The sequence below is a fragment of the Rhinoraja longicauda genome, chromosome 38, assembly GCF_053455715.1.
Source record: "Rhinoraja longicauda isolate Sanriku21f chromosome 38, sRhiLon1.1, whole genome shotgun sequence".
Lineage (NCBI taxonomy): Eukaryota > Metazoa > Chordata > Chondrichthyes > Rajiformes > Arhynchobatidae > Rhinoraja > Rhinoraja longicauda.
The window spans coordinates 16829870-16851601 of NC_135990.1; the positions used below are offsets into that span (position 1 = coordinate 16829870).

Here is a 21732-nt window from a genome sequence, read left to right on the forward strand (position 1 = left end):
GTGTGGAAACAGGCCCTTCGCCCCAACTAACCCATGCTGACCAACATGCCCCATCTACACTAGTCCCACCTGCCTACGTTTGGTCCATATCCTTCTAAACCTGTCTTATCCATGTAGCTGTCTAAATGTTTCTTAAACTTTATGATAGTCCCAGCCTCAACTACCTCCTCCAGCAGCGTGTTCTATGTACCCACCACCCTCTGTGTAAAATAGTTACCCCTCAGGCTCCTATTAAATCTCCTCTCCCCCCACCTTAAACCTATGTCCTTAGGTACTCAACTCCCGAGGCAATTGAGGACGGTACTATAACAACATTTAAGAGGCATTTGAACAGGTACATGGACAGGAAAGGTTCAGAGGGATGTGGGCCAAACACATGTAGATGGGGCATCTTGCTTGGCAAGAGCAGGTGGGGCCGAGGGCCCTGTATCCATGCTGAATGACTCTAATCCCAGAGCACCACTCTACCTCAAAGACCTTTCAGCTGCAACGATCCAAATGCCAGGCTCTTCCCAAACTGACCCCACTGCCACATTCCCTTCCCAGACCTGTATTAATCTGCACTAAAGACAGACACAAAAAGCTGGAGTAACTCCAGAGTCTACACCAACTCCACAGCCAATCAGCCAGGGCTAACGAACCTCAAATCAATGATGTTCTCAATCCTAAATTAATCCTACTGCATCACTCCCTCTTCAAAGCTCATGGCAATCTAATGGCAATGTTGGTGAACCCCACCATCAATATTTGGGGGCTCACCAGAGACTAGACCCTTAGCTGGGCCAACAGGTCAAGTTGCCCAGCTCCTCACACACATGGGTTTACCAATCAACTGGCACAAGGAGCGGCACCACTTCCATCTGCCACCATGGATGAAGATAAGGGTGAAGCATTCACGTCCTTCTTCAGACGGAGGTGCTGAGTCGATGAGCCATGGCTTCCTCCTGAGATCTTCACCGCACAGAAGCCAGTCTGCAGTCAATTGAGATCACTCCTTAAGCCATCGGTGAATTGTGTCTATAAGTCCAGGTAACATCTCAGATCTATTGCAACGTTTAAGAAACATTTGCACAGGTACACAAAGGGTGGTGGGGTGTATGGAACAAGCTGCTGGAGGAGGTAGTTGAGGCTGGGACTATAGCAATGTTTAAGAAACATTTAGACAGCTACGTGGAGAAGAGAGGTAGGGAGGGATATGGGCCAAATGCGGGCAGGTGGCACTAGTGTAGATGGGACGTGTTGGCCGGTGTGGGTAAGTTGGGCTGAAGGGCCTGTTTCCATGCTGTTTCTATGACTCTGTCTACTCTGCAGAACCAGCTGCATTCTGGCCAGGCTTTCCCCAGTTACCATCTGACGGTCTGGAAAATTGCCCAGGTACATCCTGCTCTTAAAGAGCAGGGCCAATCAGTGGTGAGAGGTGAGAGGCTGGCAGCTTCCCCCTACAGACAGGGCCAGCCACTGGCACTGGGTCTCCTGGGCAGGTCCCTGCTCGGTGGTTCACAGGTGCCTTGTGCAAACGCCAGGACCCTGCGCAGTGCCTCCGTGTCACACTGTACGCTGGGTTTGGTCCTTCCTCATCGCCGAGTCTGAGCCCTGGACACCTCCTCTGGGGGCCATCTTCCCAGGACAGTAGCTGTCCAAGGCAGCACATCACCACCATCTCATGAGCAACTGGCGATGGGCAATAAAGGCCCACCACGCCCGTGAGCCTGAGATCCCCAAAAAATAAATCAGTAAAAACAAACTGTCCTGTTCTTTCCAGTCTGCATCATTCCTAAACTAACTGGACTGGCCAACCCACTTGTTCTAGACTAACCCCACCAGCAAGCTTCCTCCCCAGATCCCAAACTAATTCCAAATTAGTTGGAAATTGGAAATGTAGGTTAATTGGCTTGGTATAAATGTAAATTGTCCCTCGTGTGTTTAGGATAGTGTTTCTGCTGTCTCTGTTTGCAACACCTTGAAGCTCTCCGTGCTAAAGTCTCAGCACGGAACAACCTCCTGCGTTTCTTGGCCGGATCGTCATGGGGCGCCAGGACATCTACTCTTGGAACCAGTGCTCTTGCACTCGTGTACAGCGCCGCTGAGTACGCCGCCCCAGCATGGTGTCGCAGCGCTCATACCAGCAAGCTAGACGCCATCCTCAACGACACCATGTGGATCATCACTGGCTGCCTACGCCCTACTCAGACTATCGCACCCGCCAAGCTTCGCAGAGAGTTCTTCACTCATAGGCTGGTGTGCAAGGCACCATCGGACGCCAAACATCCTTTGCACCACCTCGCCCAGGATTCACAGCAACTGGGACCTCCACGCCTGTCATCTCGTCACCCTTTCTCCCGTCATGCAGCGACCCTCTGTGGCTCCATACTAGGAGCATGGAGAACCAGCTGGGAACAGACATCGCCACCTCCTCAATTCACTGTCGCACCGAACACCACAGCCCCACCCGGCTCGGACACGCCCCGCAAAGAGTGGGTCGCCCTGAACCGGTTCCGCACAGGGGTCGGCCGGTTCAACGCCAACATGCATCGTTGGGGGTTGCGTCCATCAGCAGCCTGCGTGTGTGGAGCAGACCAGCAAACAGCGCAGCACGGCATGTTCGACTGCACTGTCCTCTGCCCCCTGGTGGAGGGGTAGACCTCACGGCCCTTGACAACAGCACATTGCACTGGCTACAGCGCCTGGAGGGCGTTACATAATTTCTGCTGCCTCAAACACAAGAAGGATAGTGTTAATGTGCAGGGATGTGTTGCATTGGTGCTCATAGGTTGCATTCATTGGAGTAGTTTAGTTTTTTTTAGTTTAGAGATACAGCGCAGAAACAGGCCCTTCGGCCCACCATGTTTGTGCCGACTAGTGATCGCCCCACATTAACACTATCCTACACACACCAGGGACAGGTTTACCAAGCCAATAAGCCTACACACCTATGCATCTTTGGAGTGTGGGAGGCAAGTGGAGCACCCGGAGAAAACCTACGTGGTCACAGGGAGAACGTACGGACTCCACATAGACAGCACCCGTAGTCAGGATGGAACCCGGGTGTCTGGCGCTGTGAGGCAGCAACTCTACCGCTGGTCCACCGTGCTGCAGTAGAGATAGAGGTAGCCGATTGGCAGTTCAGCAAGGCCACTCAATCAGTAATGAAGTCGATCAAAGAAATGGGAATAGATATGGCTTCATACTGCAGACATAAAATGGTACAGATTGGACAAGCAGACCAAATCTTTCATTGAGACAGCCAATCTGAAGTGTCAAAAATCCAAATGTTAAATGTGTTTTAAAAATTGTACATATTTCAAAGACATTGCAAGGATTCTCAGTAGCAATGGTAATGCAGTTCAAGTTTGACAGATATTTTTAATCCTATTTTGATCATGAGCATGATCGGACTGGTTGTATTTTGAGCTGGTTCAGCATGGTACGGCTAGTTTTTGTGCGAGTTTGAGTTTAAAAAAAAGGACAGAATCCAGGAAACCTGGTTTATTTTGTTTCCAACATATTATTCAATTTATTTACCAACAAGTATACAGAATAATTTTGTAAGTGCAAAATTAGCATAAAATTATTACATCAGATCAACAATTTGAGATACACAATACACATTGATTTTGATACTAACCCATATTTCTGGGCTTGGAATAGGCAGCACTTCATCACACAGTACACATACTTTTGAGAAATTGCATTTCATGAGAGTAAGAAAGTATAATTGCAGTGCAAATGAAAATATCGTAGAAAAGTCATGGTGTTGATTTGGTGCGAGGCGGAGGCGGTGTGAATGAGGTCAGGGCTTGGAGAAGCGGAGAGATTTCTGCTTCACCAGCCGTTGCTGGCGGCTGGCAGTCCGAGCTTCCTCCAAGGCATCCAGCATCCTCTGTAAACGAGCACACACACGTTCACACTGCAGACTCGCCCAGACCACCAGGTGAACCACACAAACCTCACACGTTCACACTACACACTGGCCCCGACCACCAGCTGAACCACACAAGCACAAGCATCAACTTCATAAACCTCACACGTTCACTCCAAGATCACTGCAGCTTAATGGTAATAAAGCACATCAATATGAATGCTCTACCTGCTACCTTGCAACATAAATATGAAGCTTCAAATTGTACACGTCCCAAACAAACGACAGCTCCTCTGGTTCCCCCTGTGAATATTGTGCCACACTTCGTCTGTTTTTCAGTTTGATTGCCAAAGATGACCATACTTTTCCACATTGTATTCCATCCGTCATTTCTCTCCCATTCACTCAGCTTGTCCATATTCCCTCAAAGCCTCTCTCCACCCTGCTCCAAACCTACAATGCCGCCTAGTTTAGCTTAATCGGCAAACTTGCAGATATATTTGTTCCCTTCAGCCCTTCAGTACAGATCATGAATAACGTGGCCCAAGCCCGGTCCTTGGAGGACCCTGGTTGGCACCCCGACAACTGTTCCCCCTCTCACCCCAATTGTCTAAACTACCTTGAAGCCCCTTCTCACGTTTCTCACATCTCACAAACCTTTAGTCAGAGGGTGGTGAATCTGTGGGATTCATTGCCACAGATGGCTGTGGAGGCCAAGTCAATGGGTATTTTTAAAGCAGAGATAGATTCTTGATTAGTACAGGCGTCAGAGATGATGGGGAGAAGACAGGAGAATGGGGTTGAGAGGGAGAGATAAATCAGCCATGGTTGAATGGCAGAGTAGACCTGATGGGCCAAATGGGCTAATTCTGCTCCTAGAACTTATGAACCTATCTGGTCTTGCATCATTGACAGAAATATACATTCACTTCCTTGATCTTGAACTTTCCTTATGACACTGGAAGAGGCCCATCGTTCCATTGAGTGCATGCTAGCTCTCAGACTAATTCTATCAATTCCTCTCCACATACCCACCCATCGACACTGATCTAGTTGTGAAGCACAGAAGCAGGCCGTGTTTGAGGCAGTGATCTGGACTGTGATGTATGACCAGGAGCAGCTAACGAAGCAGATACAATAGTTTAAAAGGCAGCGGGAGAGAATTTGTGGGGCCCTTGGAAGAGTGTGAGGGGAATGGGATTAGTTGGGATGATTTTAAGAGTCCCTTGGCTGCCTGTGCTGTGTAAGCACTCTGTGAACAAGAGCATTGTTTGTGCCAGCTCGCAGGAGAGCCACGCTGCAGTATGGCAGCCCAACCACAAGAGGGATGCGTAGCCACAGCACCGTGTGGTTACCTGTAGGAATGAACTGCAGGTCCTCATTTACACCGAAGATGGACACAAAATGCTGAAGTAATTTAGCGGGACGGGCAGTATCTCTGGATAGAAGGAACGGGTGATGTTATGGGTTGAGAACCTTCTTAAGACTGCCACAGACGTATGATTACATTGGCTGATGCTGAGCATTATCCATGATCGTCATTTTGCCCATCTACACTAATCCCACTTACCTCCATTAGAAACCTATCATTCTAGTTATTGCCCATTTTAGTGTCTGCCTAAATGTCTCTTAAATGTAGTGATGGCATCATCTGATTCCACCACCTCCTGTGGCACTGTGTTCCCCAGATATCAACCATTCTGTGTAAAAACACATACCCTCAGAATCCTTATAAAACGCCTTCCTCTCACGTTTAACCAATGCAACCTTGCCTTTGATACCCCTGCCATGGGAACAAGTTTACAGCACAGTGGTGCAGCGGTACAGTTGCTGTCTTATGGCGCCAGAGACCTGGGTTCCATCCTGTCTGTGTGGAGTTTGTACGTTCTCGGTGTGGGTTTTCTCCGGGACCTCCAGTTTCCTCCCACACTCCAAAGATGTACAGGCTAGTTGGTTAATTGGCTGTAGTGAAATTGTAAATTGTCCCTAGTGCGTGTAGGATAGTGTTAGTGTGCGGGGAACGCTGGTCGTGCGGACTTGGTGGGTCGAAGGGACTGTTTCTGCGCTGTATCTCTTAACTAAACTAAATTCTGACCATCTACTCTACCACTGCCGCATAATAGACAATAGACAATAGGTGCAGGAGGAGGCCATTCGGCCCTTCGAGCCAGCACCGCCATTCAATGTGATCATGGCTGATCGTTCTCAATCAGTACCCCGTTCCTGCCTTCTCCCCATACCCCCTGACTCTGCTATCCTTAAGAGCTCTATCTAGCTCTCTCTTGAATGCATTCAGAGAATTGGCCTCCACTGCCTTCTGAGGCAGAGAATTCCACAGATTCACAACTCTCTGACTGAAAAAGTTTTTCCTCATCTCAGTTCTAAATAGCCTACCCCTTATTCTTAAACTGTGGCCCCTTGTTCTGGACTCCCCCAACATTGGGAACATGTTTCCTGCCTCTAGCGTGTCCAACCCCTTAATAATCTTATACGTTTTGATAAGATCTCCTCTCATCCTTCTGAATTCCAGTGTATACAAGCCTAGTCGCTCCAGTCTTTCAACAATCATATGGCCCTTGTTTTCCCTGGGGTGAGGGGATATCCCCTTCACTCCAGGGAAAACTAGCCCAGCCTATTCAATCTCCCCCATAACTACAGTCCTCCAATCCAGGAAATATCCCGGTGAAGCTCCTCAATTCTCTCCAATGCAATCACATCCTTCCTATAGTGTTGTAACCAGAACCGTACACAATACTCAAGAGTGATATAACATATAACATATAACATATAACATATAACAACTACAGCATGGAAACAGGCCTGTCCGGCCCTACCAGTCCACGCCGACCATTCTCCCTGACCTAGTCTCATCTACCTGCACTCAGACCATAACCCTCTAATCCCCTCTTATCCATATACCTATCCAATTTACTCTTAAATAATAAAATCGAGCCAGCCTCCACCACTTCCACCGGAAGCCCATTCCATACAGCCACAACCCTCTGAGTAAAGAAGTTCCCCCTCATGTTACCCCTAAACCTTTGTCCCTCAATTCTGAAGCTATGTCCCCTTGTTGGAATCTTCCCCACTCTCAAAGGGAAAAGCCTACCCACGTCAACTCTGTCCGTCCCTCTCAAAATTTTAAAAACCTCTTTCAAGTCCCCCCTCAACCTTCTACGCTCCAAAGAATAAAGACCCAACCTGTTCAACCTCTCTCTGTAGCCTAAGTGCTGAAACCCAGGCAACATTCTAGTAAATCTCCTCTGTACCCTCTCCATTTTGTCGACATCCTTCCTGTAATTTGGCGACCAGAACTGCACACCATACTCCAGATTCGGCCTCACCAATGCCCTGTACAATTTCAACATTACATCCCAACTTCTATACTCGATGCTCTGATTTATAAAGGCAAGCATACCAAACGCCTTCTTCACCACCCTATCCACATGAGATTCCACCTTCAGGGAACAATGCACAGTTATTCCCAGATCCCTCTGTTCCACTGCATTCCTCAATTCCCTACCATTTACCCTGTACGTCCTATTTTGATTTGTCCTACCAAAATGCAGCACCTCACACTTATCAGCATTAAACTCCATCTGCCATCTTTCAGCCCACCCTTCCAAAAGGCCCAAGTCTCTCTGTAGACTTTGAAATTCTACCTCACTATCAACTACTCCACCTATCTTAGTATCATCTGCATATTTACTAATCCAATTTGCCACACCATCATCCAGATCATTAATGTAAATGACAAACAACAGTGGACCCAACACAGATCCTTGGGGCACTCCACTAGACACTGGCCTCCAACCTGACATACAATTGTCAACCGTTACCCTCTGGTATCTCCCATTCAGCCATTGTTGAATCCATCTTGCAACCTCACTATTAATACCCAACGATTTAACCTTCTTAATCAACCTTCCATGTGGAACCTTGTCAAATGCCTTACTGAAGTCCATATAGACAACATATCTCACCAATATTTGGCAAAGTTTAGTTTAGTTTAGAGACACAGCGCAGAAACAGGCCCTTTGGCCCACCGAGTACGCACTGACCATTGATCTCTGCACATTAACACTACCATACTCACGAGGGACAATTTACACTTATACCACTTAGCCTACAAACCTGTACGTCTTTGGAGTGTGGGAGGAAACCAAAGATCTGGGAGAAAACCCACGCAGTCAAGGGGAGAAGGTACAAACTCCGTACAGACAGCATCCATGGTCAGGATGGAACCTGGGTCTCTGGCGCTGTGAGGCAGCAACTCTACCGCTGTGCCACCGTGCCATTGCAACATAATGTCCTGTCTTGTATTATATGACCCCTTCTATGAAGGCAAGCTTGTCGTATGCTTCATTCACCACCCCATCATCCTGTGCAAAAACTGGAAACTTTCAACATGACTGATGTCTACAATGACGAATTAAGAAATAAATCTTCCAAGAACAAGCTGCATGAGCTTCAACTGTTGACTTCCCTTTCAATGAGAATATTTACCTTTGCCACAACATCGTTCTGGAGGGTGACCTTTCTCACAACACCTTCAGTCTCTCTTTTTGGGCTTGTAAAGGCGATCAAGGTCTGATCCTGGAAAAGAACCAAACACATCGTTGCCATTGTTAATCGTTGTTTAATTTTTGTACATTTCTCCTGACAAGCTAAGTAATATTTGCGCTGCCAATTTTAAGCTGTCCAACTACAGGCTGAGCTGAGGTAGTGGGTGTACAGGCAATGCACAGAAACTGTCCAACTACAGGCTGAGCTGAGGCAGTGGGTGTACAGGCTATGCACCAACTGTCCAACCGTCAGGCTGAGCTGAGGCAGTGGGTGTACAGGCTATGTACAGCAACTGTCCAACTACAGGCTGAGCTGAGGTAGTGGGTGTACAGGCTATGTACAGTAACTGTCCAACTACAGGCTGAGCTGAGGTAGTGGGTGTACAGGCTATGCACAGTAACTGTCCAACTACAGGCTGAGCTGAGGTAGTGGGTGTACAGGTAATGCACAGCAATTGTCCAACTACAGGCTGAGGCAGTGGGTGTACAGGCTATGTACAGCAACTGTCCAACTACAGGCTGAGCTGAGGCAGTGGGTGGACAGGCTATGCACAGTAACTGTCCAACTACAGGCTGAAGTAGTGGGTGTACAGGCAATGTACAGTAACTGTCCAACTACAGGCTGAGCTGAGGCAGTGGGTGTACAGGCTATGTACAGCAACTGTCCAACTACAGGCTGAGACAGTGGGTGTACAGGCTATGTACAGCAACTGTCCAACTACAGGCTGAGCTGAGGTAGTGGGTGGACAGGCTATGCACCAACTGTCCAACTACAGGCTGAGCTGAGGTAGTGGGTGTACAGGCTATGCACAGCAAGGAGGTCGCTCCTCACAGATTTAAAAATAATTTAAATGACGGTGAGTAATTAGGGCAGCACAGTGGTAGAGCTGCTGCCTCACAGCGCCAGAGACCCGGGATCAATCCTGACCTCGGGTGCTGTCTGTGTGTGGAGTTTGCATGTTCTCCCTGTGACTGCGTGGGTTCCCTCCAGTTTCCTTCCACATCCCAAAGATGTGCGGGTGTGTGGGTTAATTGCCCCTCTGTATATTGCCCCTACTGTGTAGGGAGTGGACGCGAAAGTGGGATAACATAGAACTGGTATGAATGGGTGATCGATGGTCAGCGTGGGCTTGATGGGCCGAAGGGCCTGCTTCCATGCTGAATGACTGGTGTAGCTGGGACATGGTTGGTGTGGGCAAGTTGGGCAAAGGGCCTGTTTCCGCACTGTATCACTCTATGACTCTAGTAAAGCCATGCCATGTGCAGTGGCAGTGCTCTCCACAAAGTACCTTGACATATAAGCTCAGCGCACTCCCCTCCAACGTCGGAGGCCGGATAAATTCATCATACGAGTAATTCCAATCACAACACAGATTGCTCAGGATCTCATCACATACGTAGATCACTCTCCTGAAAGAAAGCATTTCAAAACAAGAGAGCACAAGTCAATATTTGTATGGAGGTTAGCGAATGAAACAGGTCTCCATTTCCACCCACCAGACAACCAGAAGTGTTAATCTGGAATTGTGTTTTTTTACAAAAATCTATTTATTGAATTATGAACAATAATAATATTTACAATGAGAACGCACCCACCACCAAATACAAAAATGACCAAATATTCTTAATACTAAATATTAAATAACTATATTACAATCCTGGTCCAGGATACAGTCACCCCCCCCCCCCCCCCCCGCGCGGTCCATGGGAATCCTCCCTGGTGGCGTGGACGCAGCGCGGTCCATTTCGAGGCACACCCAGGCTCCATGGGCAGAGCCCTCTTCTGCCTGGTCCCATTGTTGAACTGACCCACACCCACCAAGGTAAAACTTTCACAACTCTGGAAGGATACAGCTATTTTTCTGATTTAAGGGAATCATCCATTTTAAATAATAATCTAACTAAATATTTGAGGTTTAATTAATTTAGGGTTTAATCCCAAATTTGGGGAGTGGGGTTGGTGATTTCCCAGCTAAACTGAGGTGCGAAGAAACTTTTTCACCCAGAGGGTTGTAAATTTGTGGAATTCTCTGCCACAGAGGGCAGTGGAGGCCAATTCACTGGATGAATTTAAAAGAGAGTTAGATAGAGCTCTCGGGGCTAGTGGAATCAAAGGATACGAGGTGAAGGCAGGCACTGGTTACTGATTGTGGACAATCAGCCATGATCACAATGAATGGCGGTGCTGGCTCGAAGGGCCAAACGGCCTCCTCCTGCACTTATTTTCTATGTTTCTATAAATTGCAAATCACCACGTAGATTAAAATAAATCAATACCAGTACATATTTCCATGAAAGTGACTGATAAATAAGGCGGTGAAGGAAGCAAATGGCATGTTCGCCATCACTGGACAGGTATCGAGTACAGGGGTTTAGACTTTGGAGATAGGGCGTGGAAACGGGCCCTGTGGCCCATCGAGTCCGCACCGACCAGCGATCAACTCGTACACTAGTTATATCCTACACATTCGGGACAATGTACAATTTGCACCAGCCAAATAACCTACTTCTTTGGAGTGTGGGAGAAAACTGGAGCACCCTAAGAAAACCCACACGGTCACGCGGAGAACGTATAAACTCCATACAGACAGCACTCGTAGTCAGGATCGAACCCGGGTCTCTGGCACTGTAAGGCAGCACTACTATTATAGATGTCATGCCACTAATTTCTTCCACATGCACATGATCCATATCCCTACCATTCCATGCATATCCTTGTGCCTATCTAAAAGCCACTTAAATGCTACCATCACAAGGGTCTGTTTCCTTGCTGTATCTCTAAACTAAACTAAATTAAACTTAAAAAGGGGTTGATTCTTGATGTCTTGCGTACCTGTTTGTGATGAGCAGATTCGTTTTTTTCTTCCCATACAACGGAGAATGAAAACGATAGCTCTCTCCTTCAAATTTTTGAATGTCCAACTTCTGTAACAAAATTCAAGTAACTTTCTTCAGTGGCATTGCAAAAAAGACCAGAATTTAAATAGATCACACACATCTTAATTTGTGTCAGGTGTAGGCAGCAGTTTCCGTTGGCATGGTTACCACCCAGCCTCAGCAGTTATGGGCAGCTAGAGGAAAATGCATGAGTTGAATGTTGTGATGGTGCGGTGTAGCAAACCATCAAAGCCATGTTAGGATGGAGCGGTGTAGCAAACCATCAAAGCCATGTTAGGATGGTGCAGTGGAGCAAACCATCAAAGCCAAATAACAGTAACGCAGACTCCATCCCCACCAGTGCCCACGCCCACCAACATGAGGTTTAGTCAGGCAGGAGAGATGTGAAGATGAGAAGCACCACAAATTAATTTTGTCCAACATCTATTAACCAGCTCACTATGTAACAGCCAGATCTCTGATGAATGCATGCAAATGAACTATTTTAACAAATACGTTCTCTGTTACTCCAAGCCGTCGAAACCAATACCAGTTCCAAGATGTTTAATTAACGGTTAGCCATATCCAAAGAAAACGCAAACTTAAAATTCAATGTAACTTTGAAGACGAAATCATGCCGATAAAACCGTTGTAGTATTTTGTCAACCGCCATATATACACGGGGAGGAAACAACAACACTCACATAAACCCTTAGAAACATCGAAAATAGGTGCAGGAGTAGGCCATTCGGCCCTTCGAGCCAGCAACACCATTCAATATGATCATGGCTGATCATCCAAAATCAGTATCCCGTTCCTGCTTTTTCCCCATATCCCTTGATTCCGTTAGCCCCAAGAGCTAAACCTAGCTCTCTCTTGAAAACATCCAACGAATTGGCCTCCACTGCCTCCTGTGGCAGAGAATTCCACAGATTCATAACTCTCTGGGTGAAATGTTTTTTTCCTCATCTCAGTTCTAAATGGCCTACCCCTTATCCTTAAACTGTGACCCCCCCGGTTCTGGACTCCCCCAACATCGGGAACATTTTTCCTGCATCTAGCCTGTCCAACCCTTAATAATTTAGAAATCATGTCATGCATTCCAAAAACATTGAACCTAAAGAATTATATTTGCAGTGGGATCACTGCTGTAATGTGGAAATCAAGCAACCAGTTTACACACAGCAGTGTCTCACTCCTATCTGAATAACCATATAACCATATAACAATTACAGCACGGAAACAGGCCAGTTTGGCCCTTCTAGTCCATGCCGAACACTTTCTCCGACCTAGTCCCATCTACCTGCTCTCAGACCATAACCCTCCAATCCTTTCCCATCCATATACCTATCTAATTTACTCTTAAATAATAAAATCGAGCCAGCCTCCACCACTTCCACCGGAAGCTCATTCCATACAGCCACCACCCTCTGAGTAAAAAAGTTACCCCTCATGTTACCCCTAAACTTTTGTCCCTTAATTCTGAAGTTATGCCCCCTTGTTTGAATCTTCCCCACTCTCAAAGGGAAAAGCTTACCCACGTCAACTCTGTCCGTCCCTCTTAAAATTTTTAAAACCTCTATCAAGTCCCCCCTTAACCTTCTGCGCTCCAAAGAATAAAGACCCAACCTGTTCAATCTCTCTCTGTAGCTTAAGTGCTGAAACCCAGGCAACATTCTAGTAAATCTCCTCTGTACTCTCTCTATTTTGTTGACATCCTTCCTATAATTTGGCGACCAGAACTGCACACCATATTCTAGATTCGGCCTCACCAATGCCTTGTACAATTTTAACATTACGTCCCAACTTCTATATTCATCCAACAATTATCCAACATTTATTGTAATTGCAGGTCCATCATGGATTTTCTGGCACCCTTGGTTCCAGCATTATCCGTTTTGCCAGTCAGGCAGAGGTCACGGCCTTGGAAGGAGTCCAAAAGTACCGGGATCGCCCACCTAGGTTGCCGAGATACCAGCCCGCAAAGTCAGCCTCGGACGTGAGCGATGAGAACGGATCTGCCGGCTCAGGCTGGGCCGGAGTTCCAGTGTCCCGGCCGCAGGGGGCAAATTCAACCCGCCGATTGCCGCGGAAATCCCGATGAGGTCGAGATCAGCCCGGCCTAGGCGCCATATTTTCGGGGGGACACTTCCGGGATGGATTTCAAGTGCGCTGTCGTGATTTTGTCCGGATTAAAGGAGGTGCCGGACCATCAGTTGCCAGGAAATGTATCATTTGGTGGACCTGTATCAATGGACTCCATTGTTCTGGCACTGGCCAGTGGCTATGAAGGGAACCACCTGAGTACTGCTGCCCCAGTGGGTCCAGGTTTATGTGGACCATGGTTGTGTTGGCCTGTGCTTGCTGACAGTCTGAGAGTCCGTCCCATCACTAGGTTCCACATGGGATTCAATGGCTGACCTCTTGCCTAATGCCAGGGAATCACATCTCAGAACTATAGTCATCGTCATACAGCACGGATACAGGCCCTTCGGCCCAACCCGTCCATGTTGGCTAAAATGCCTTATGTAAGCTAGTCCCATTTGCTGATGTTTGGCCCATATCCCTCTCACAGTTCCTGTCCATGTACCTGTCCAAGTATCTTGCATATGTTATCATTGTATCAGGCTTCACTACATCCTCTGGCAGCTTGTTCCATATACCCATCATCCTCTGTGTAAAAACGTTGCCCCACAGTTGTGTATAAAATCTTGCCCCTCTCAGCTTAAACCTCCCACCACTGGTTCTTGATTCCTTTACCGTGGGTATAAGTTCCACAGCAGACGCCACCTCCCTGACCCTAAACTCTTCTCTGGAACACCTAGACGAGGACTCCTCTGATAGCTCCACCTTCAACACCAAAATCCCATCCAAACTCATCTCCAACCCCCTGGATCCAGGAATCAGCTCCCCCTGCTGCCACTGGATCCTCGACTTTCTGATCCACAGACCACAATTAGGTTAAGTGACCTCCTCCACAATAATTCTCAACATTAGTGCCCACAAGGATTCATTCTTGGTCCCTACTGTACTCCCTGTACATTCACAATGGCCAAAATCAGCTCTAATGCCATTGTGGTGGGCTGGATAACTCAGCGGGTCAGGCAGCATCTCTGGAGAGAAGGAATGGGTGACGTTTCAGGTCGAGACCCTTCTTGAGACTTAGGGCTTCAAGTTCCTTGGCAACAGATTACCAACGACCTGTCATAGACCAACCACGTTGATGGGACTACTTTCTGAGAAGACTGAGGAAATTTGGCATTTCTACAATGACTCTCACAAACCTCTGCAGATGCACCATTGAACGTATGCTTTTGGGCGGCATCACACCTTGGTGTGGGGACAGCTCTGCCCAAGACAGCAAGAAATTGCACAGAGTTGTAGATATAGCTCGGTCCATCACACTGACTAGACTTCCCAACATTGATTTCATGTACCAGGCTGTCTTGGAAAGGCAACCAGCGTATCAAAGACCTGTCCCACCCCATCATTCCTTCTTCTCCCTGCTCCCGTCTGGCAGAAGACACAAAAGCTTGAATGTGCGCACCATCAGACTCAGGAACGGCTTCTTCCCTTCTGTTATCTGGCTTTTACCAGACCTTCCATGAGCCAGGGCTCAGTCTAATTCACCACTATCCTATTATGGAACTGTCGCCCTACAATTGTCAGAACAATATTTTCTTCACTGCCAGGGTGAAGAGTCCTTCATTTCCCTCATTGCCAGGGGCTTTGACTGTCAGAGTCAGTAAGTCATGATGCAGGTTTATAAGACTTTGGTTAAGCCAAATGTGGAGTATTGTGTGTAGTTCTGATCGCCCCATTACAGGAAGCATGTTTGAGGCTTTGGAGAGGGTGCGGAGGTTTACCAGAAAGCTGCCTGGATTAGAGGGCTTCAGCTGCAAGGCAAAGCTGGATAAACTTGGATTGTTTTTCTGGAACATCGGAGGTTGAGGGGAGACTTGACAGAAGTATTTAAAATTATGAGAGGCATAGATAGAGTAGACAGTCCCAGTATGGAAATGTCCAACACCAGAGGGCTTAGGTATAGGATGAGAAGGGGAAGGTTTGCTGGAAATATCCGGGGCAATTTTTTAAATACAAAGTGGTGGGGGCTTGGAACGCATTGGTGGTGAAGGCAGATAAGGTAGTGGCGGTTAGGATGCTTTTAGATAGATACATGGAAGTGCAAGGGATATGGATGAGATTAGTTTAACAGCATCATGTTCGGCACAAACATTGTGGGACGAAAATGGTTCATGTGCTGTACTGTTTTATGTTCTATGTTCTACTATATTCTGCACTCTGATTCTTCCTAAGATAGACCCAAAAAGCTGGAGTAACTCAGCGGGACAGGCAGCATCTATGGAGAGAAGGAATGGGTGACGTTTTGGGTCGAGACCCTTCTTCAGATTGATGTCAGGGGAGAGGGGGGATGGTTTGTCTATTGTACTTGAGTTTGTTTAGATTGTTTTACATATGGTATTAACTGATCTGTTTGAATAACATGCAAAACAAAGCATTCTCTGTACGATGGTACACATAAATAAAGCTAAACTTTTATGCATTCACCCAATCGATTCTCATCATTTTATCCACCTCTACAAGGTCACCCCTTAACTTCCTAGGCGCCAAGAAATAAAGTCCTAGCCCGCCCAACTTTTTCCCTAAAGCTCTGCACTCTTTCAAACTTAATAACATTCTTCCGAAAACAGGGTGACCAAAACTGAACAGGGTACTCCAAATGCGGCCTCACCAATGTCTTGTACAACAGTAATGTCCCAATTTCTATTCTCAATACCCTGACTAAAGACGGCCAATGTAAAACAAAGCGGTCGTCCCCATCTACCTGTGATGCTGCCTTCAGGAAACTTTGTCCCTGCATTCCAAGATAGGTCCCTCTGCTCCAGAACACTTCCTGCGGCCCTCCCATTCACTGTGAAGGCCCTGCCCTGGTTTGAATTCCCACTTTTCTTGTTTCTCAGAATCCACTCCAGTAGCTCACCTATCACAGACGTTCGGCTCACTGGTCTATAGTTCCCAGGTTTCTCTTTGTACCCCGTCTTAAATAGAGGCAAAGCGACAGCCACTATCATTTTCCGGCACTTCACCGGTGTGGAGCGATGTTGCATATATCTCAGCTAGGGCTCTTGCAATCTCCTCTCTGGCTTCCCACAGCATCCTGAGATATATCTGTTCGGGACTGGGAGATTTATACAAACTGTCCTAAAGGCATTCAGATTAGCCGTCCCAAGCCATCGTTTTTCTTCATGGAGAGGAGAAATGCTCATTCAACAGAGGAGAAATGCTCATTGAGGACCTTGCCCGTCTCCACACGGATAACTGCTCTGCTTTTTCACATGTCCTATTCTCTCCCTAGTTACCTGAATTCCATTAATTACATACAATTTGGATTTGATTCCTGAATTTTATTTGGATTCTCCTTAATTTTATCACTTTATGGTCTCCAGATTTCCTTCTGCATGCTCCTCAGTCCCCTAAATTCTTCCAGGGACACACTTGATCCCACCTGCCCAAACCTGGCTCTTTCTTTCTTATTCTTGACCAAGCCAGAATTTCTCACATCATCCAGGCTTCCTGATTCCCACATGCCTTGCCCTTGCCCTGGCAATGCCACTCAAACCTAACGTGCGATTGGAAATTCAGTTTAGACTTTAGAGATATAGCGCAGAAACAGGCTCTTTGGCCCACTGAGACCGTGTCGACCTGCGATCACCCCGTACACTAACACTATGCTACACACACTAGGGACAATTTACAATTTTACCACGGTCAATTGACCCAGAAACCTGTACGTCTTTGGAGTGTGGTTGGAAACCCACGCGGTCACAGGGAGAATGTACAAACTCTGTACAGACAGCATCGGTAGTCAGGATCGAACCCGGGTCTCTGGCGCTGTGAGGCAGCAACTCTACCGCTGCACAACCCACTCCCCAATTGATTCACTCATAACTTTGAGATCAGGTGGACAATTTACAACAATTTACAACAATTTTTATATTGTTTAAACATTTCTGAATATTCAGCATTGATAAAGTGTAATATAGCCATGAGATTTGTAGAGATGGCTGAGAGATTTGCAAGGGCAGGCTGGCTTACGTCTCCATGGCCTTTAAAGCATTTGACAAGGTTCAGCATGGTAGGCTAGTCTGGAATATTAGATCGCAAGGGATCCAGTGTGTGCTATCCAAGTAAAAATAGAAACATAGAAAATAGGTGCAGGAGTGACTATTCCAATATTGATTGGTGGTGCTGGCTCGAAGGGCTGAATGGACTCATTCAGCTCTTCGAGCCAGCACCACCAATCAATATGATCATGGCTGATCATCCAAAATCAGTACCCTGTTCCTGCTTTTTCCCCATATCCCTTGATTCCATTAGCCCTAAGAGCTCTAACTCTCTCTTGAAAACATCCAGTGAATTGGCCTCCACTGCCTTCTGTGGCAGAGAATTCCACAGATTCGCAACTCTGGGTGAAAAAGTTTTTCCTCATCTCAGTCCTAAAATGGCCTACTCCTTATTCTTACACTGTGACCCCTGGTTCTGGACTCCCCCAACATCGGGAACATTTTTCCTGCATCTAGCCTGTCCAATCCCTTAAGAATTTTATATGTTTCTATAAGATCCCCTCTCATCCTTCTAAATTCCAGTGAAGAAGCCCAGTCGACCCATTCTTTCATCGTATGTCAGTCCCTCCATCCCGGGTATTTAACCAGGTGAACCCACGTTGCAGTCCCTCAATAGCAAGGATGTTCTCCCTCAAATTAGGAGATTTGAGAGGAGGAGGAGGAGATCCCCAAAACTGCACACAATACTCCAGGTGTGGTCACACCAGGGCCCTGTACAACTGCAGTAGGACCTCTTTGCTCCTATATTCAAATCCTCTCGCTATGAAGGCCAGCATGCCATTAGCTTTCTTCACTGCCAGCTGTATCTGCATGCTTCCTTTCAGTGACTGATGTACAAGGACAATTGGCCAGGAGGAAGAAATTAGAGGGCGACATTGAACTGTTTTTCAGGTTGAAAGCCTGTGAGCGGCAGTGTGCCACACGGGACGGTGTTGGGTCCACTGCTACAGTTCAGTGTGCAGTTCTGGGTACCACACTATAGGGACGATGTCATAGAGTCCTAGAGTGAAACAATGTGGAAACATGCCTTTTGGCCCATCTTGCCCACACTGGCCAACATGTCCCAGCTACACCAGGCCCATCTGCCCACATTTGGCCCATGTCCCTCCAAACCTGTCCTAGCCATGTAATGTACAGATGTGATCGTGCTGGAGAAGGTGCAGACGAGATTGACCAGGATGTGCCTGGGATGGAGTGTTTCAATTACAAGGAGACCAGGATGGGCCATAATTGAGGAACATAAAGTTATAGGGTATAGGGATAGGGATAGGTGTATAGGTAGGGCAAACTGCAGGAAACCTTTCCCTTTGAAGTAAATACATCTGGAAGATATAGATTAAGTGTCAAGGAAACATAGAAACATAGAAAATAGGTGCAGGAGGCCATTCGGCTCTTCGAACCAGCACCCCCATTCATTGTGATCATGGCTGATCGTCCACAATCAATAACCCGTGCCTGCCTGCTCCCCATATCCCTTGATTCCACTAGCCCCTAGAGCTCTAGGGGAAGGAATATTTAGAGGGGATCTGAGGGGTTCTCCAGAAAGTAGTGACTATCTGAAACACATTGCTGGAGGGAGCAGTGGAGCAGAATTACTGACAGGATTTAAGAAGTGTTTAGACCAGCACTTGAACTGCCTTGGCATTGAAGTCCACAGGTCAAGAGGTGGAAGATAGGATTAAGACGGATAGGTGCTACTGGTCGATGTGGACCTGGTAAACCAAGTAGCCGGTTTCCATGCTGTGCGTTACTGTGGTTCAATCGGCTAACAATCATTGCACAGTGTTCTGGTCACACTAACATTGGTCTGTCTTTCTGCTTCAGTGCAAGGCAACAAAACAACGATATCCCACCACAAATCAAACTGAGATTAAATACAACAAAAAGAAAATATAAAACCATAATTAAAATACAACCCATATTTATTTTAATTCTAGGTGGAGGTCATTATTCATACAATAGAAGAGGGAATAAATAATCACAGTAAATATAGAAAAAGAGAAGCCAAGTGTCATGAGCAGAATTATTGGTGTTTCAGAATATATTTCTTCACGGTCATGAAACATTTACAACCGGTATATTTACTGATGAGACTACAGATTCATTTGTAATGTAGTTTATCCAAAGTACAAGATGATTCAAGATGGAATGTGGTATTGTAATGTAGAATGGATCCAATAAATATATATATTACAAATCTAAATGTATTTACATTTGTTGCAGCGACATACAAAATAAACAGGTTAAAAGAAAAGAGAGTAAAGCGTCAGAACAAAATTTGAGATCTCAATCCGTATCTGGCTGCATGTTTAAAGAGAGAAAGGAGAAAGGTTAGAAATTTGTCGTATTAACAAGCCATGAGTCAAATGCTTTTTCATTTAACAATTTTGGACATTACTAAAATAAACAAAAAAGTAAGCAGTGTAAGAGACATACAGGTATGTAGGGTAATTGGCTTGGTAAATGTAAAAAAAAATTGTCCCTAGTGGGTATAGGATAGTGTTAGTGTGCGGGGATCGCTGGTCGGCGCGGACCCGGTGGGCCGAAAGGGCCTGTTTCCGCACTGTATATCTAGACTAAACTAAACTAAAGAGAAAGCTACAAGAAAAAATCACAGGAGGTTTCAGTTTGGGAAGAGACGTAGTTTAGTAGAGGAGGCACAAAGAAACATGAACCATAACACACCAGCCTTCCATCTATTCTCAAGCTTGCTGTATGCAGTATTTTAGCACGAGAAAATTTAAATATAGGTCTATTATTGTCATGTGTACAGAGGTGTTTCTCGTGTGTACGTGTTTCATGCATCTTGTTGTGTTTTATGACTGTCGGCAGACCAATCTGGGATAAAGTTCTATCGTATCGTATCATATACAGGCACTCCCCGACTTACATAATAGGCGAGTTACATAAACTCACTCTTATGTAAACAATCCACAACAGGGGGTCCCGTTTCCACAATGACCTGTGTTATTGCCAGGGGACGATGGCCAGGGCTTCATGGATATAAAAGCATCGCCCGGGCTCGCTGCTCCACCAGTTTCAGCCACTGTTGGTGCCACACTGGGAAGGTGAGTGAGAAGGAGGGAGGTGGTGGAGAGCAACTCCTGGCTGAGATGCCGACATCTCCCACAAGGGGCACCAGTGAGCCCTTCATCACCCGATGCTGCACTGTCTGTTTGACACGGTTGTTGTTGTGGCTCACGTTGTAGCCCCAGGGGACAGCGCTTTCTTCAGGGCGCCGCCACCAACAGGACGCAGGCAGTAACTAGTAGGGTACCGCAAGGCTCGGTGCTGGGACCGCAGCTATTTACAATATACATTAATGACTTGGATGAAGGGATTAAAAGTACCATTAGCAAATTTGCAGATGATACAAAGCTGGGTGGTAGTGTGAACTGTGAGGAAGATGCTATGAGGTTGCAGGGTGACTTGGACAGGTTGTGTGAGTGGGCGGATGCATGGCAGATGCAGTTTAATGTGGATAAGTGTGAGGTTATCCACTTTGGTGGTAAGAATAGTATTATCTGAATGGTGTCAAGTTAGGAACAGGGGACGTACAACGAGATCTGGGTGTCCTAGTGCATCAGTCACTGAAAGGAAGCATGCAGGTACAGCAGGCAGTGAAGAAAGCCAATGGAATGTTGGCCTTCATAATAAGAGGAGTTGAGTATAGGAGCAAAGAGGTCCTTCTGCAGTTGTACAGGGCCCAAGTGAGACCGCACCTGGAGTACTGTGTGCAGTTTTGGTCTCCAAATTTGAGGAAGGATATTCTTGCTATTGAGGGCATGCAGTGTAGGTTTACTAGGTTAATTCCCGGAATGGCCGGACTATCATATGTTGAAAGACTGGAGCGACTAGGCTTGTATACACTGGAATTTAGAAGGATGAGAGGAGATCTTATCGAAACGTATAAGATTATTAAGGGGTTGGACACGTTAGAGGCAGGAAACATGTTCCCAATGTTGGGGGAGTCCAGAACAAGGGGCCACAGTTTAAGAATAAGGGGTAGGCCATTTAGAATGGAGATGAGGAAAAACTTTTTCAGTCAGAGAGTTGTGAATCTGTGGAATTCTCTGCCTCAGAAGGCAGTGGAGGCCAATTCTCTGAATGCATTCAAGAGAGAGCTAGATAGAGCTCTTAAGGATAGCGGAGTCAGGGGGTATGGGGAGAAGGCAGGAACGGGGTACTGATTGAGAATGATCAGCCATGATCACATTGAATGGCGGTGCTGGCTCGAAGGGCCGAATGGCCTCCTCTTGTGTCTATTGTCTATTGTTGCGCTCGG

The 21732-nt window shown here is 46.6% G+C and overlaps 1 protein-coding gene across 5 annotated transcripts in view; it reads right to left on the reverse strand.

Moving 5' to 3' along the window:
- Window positions 1-3498: 3498 nt before the first annotated feature.
- Window positions 3499-21732, reverse strand: part of vps13c (vacuolar protein sorting 13 homolog C) — a 288791-nt gene continuing 270557 nt past the window's right edge. For 4 of the 5 annotated variants that reach the window (XM_078429970.1, XM_078429968.1, XM_078429967.1 and 1 more), the window contains 4 exons: window positions 11258-11349; window positions 9714-9834; window positions 8366-8455; window positions 3499-3880 (listed from right to left, as the gene is read on the reverse strand). In XM_078429970.1, the coding sequence (XP_078286096.1) occupies window positions 3791-3880; window positions 8366-8455; window positions 9714-9834; window positions 11258-11349 (393 nt within the window). In that variant the 3' untranslated portion in view covers window positions 3499-3790. Of the gene's footprint in view, window positions 3881-8365; window positions 8456-9713; window positions 9835-11257; window positions 11350-19368; window positions 19749-21732 lie in introns of those variants that run through there. The other variant, XM_078429969.1, reaches the window with a different exon arrangement.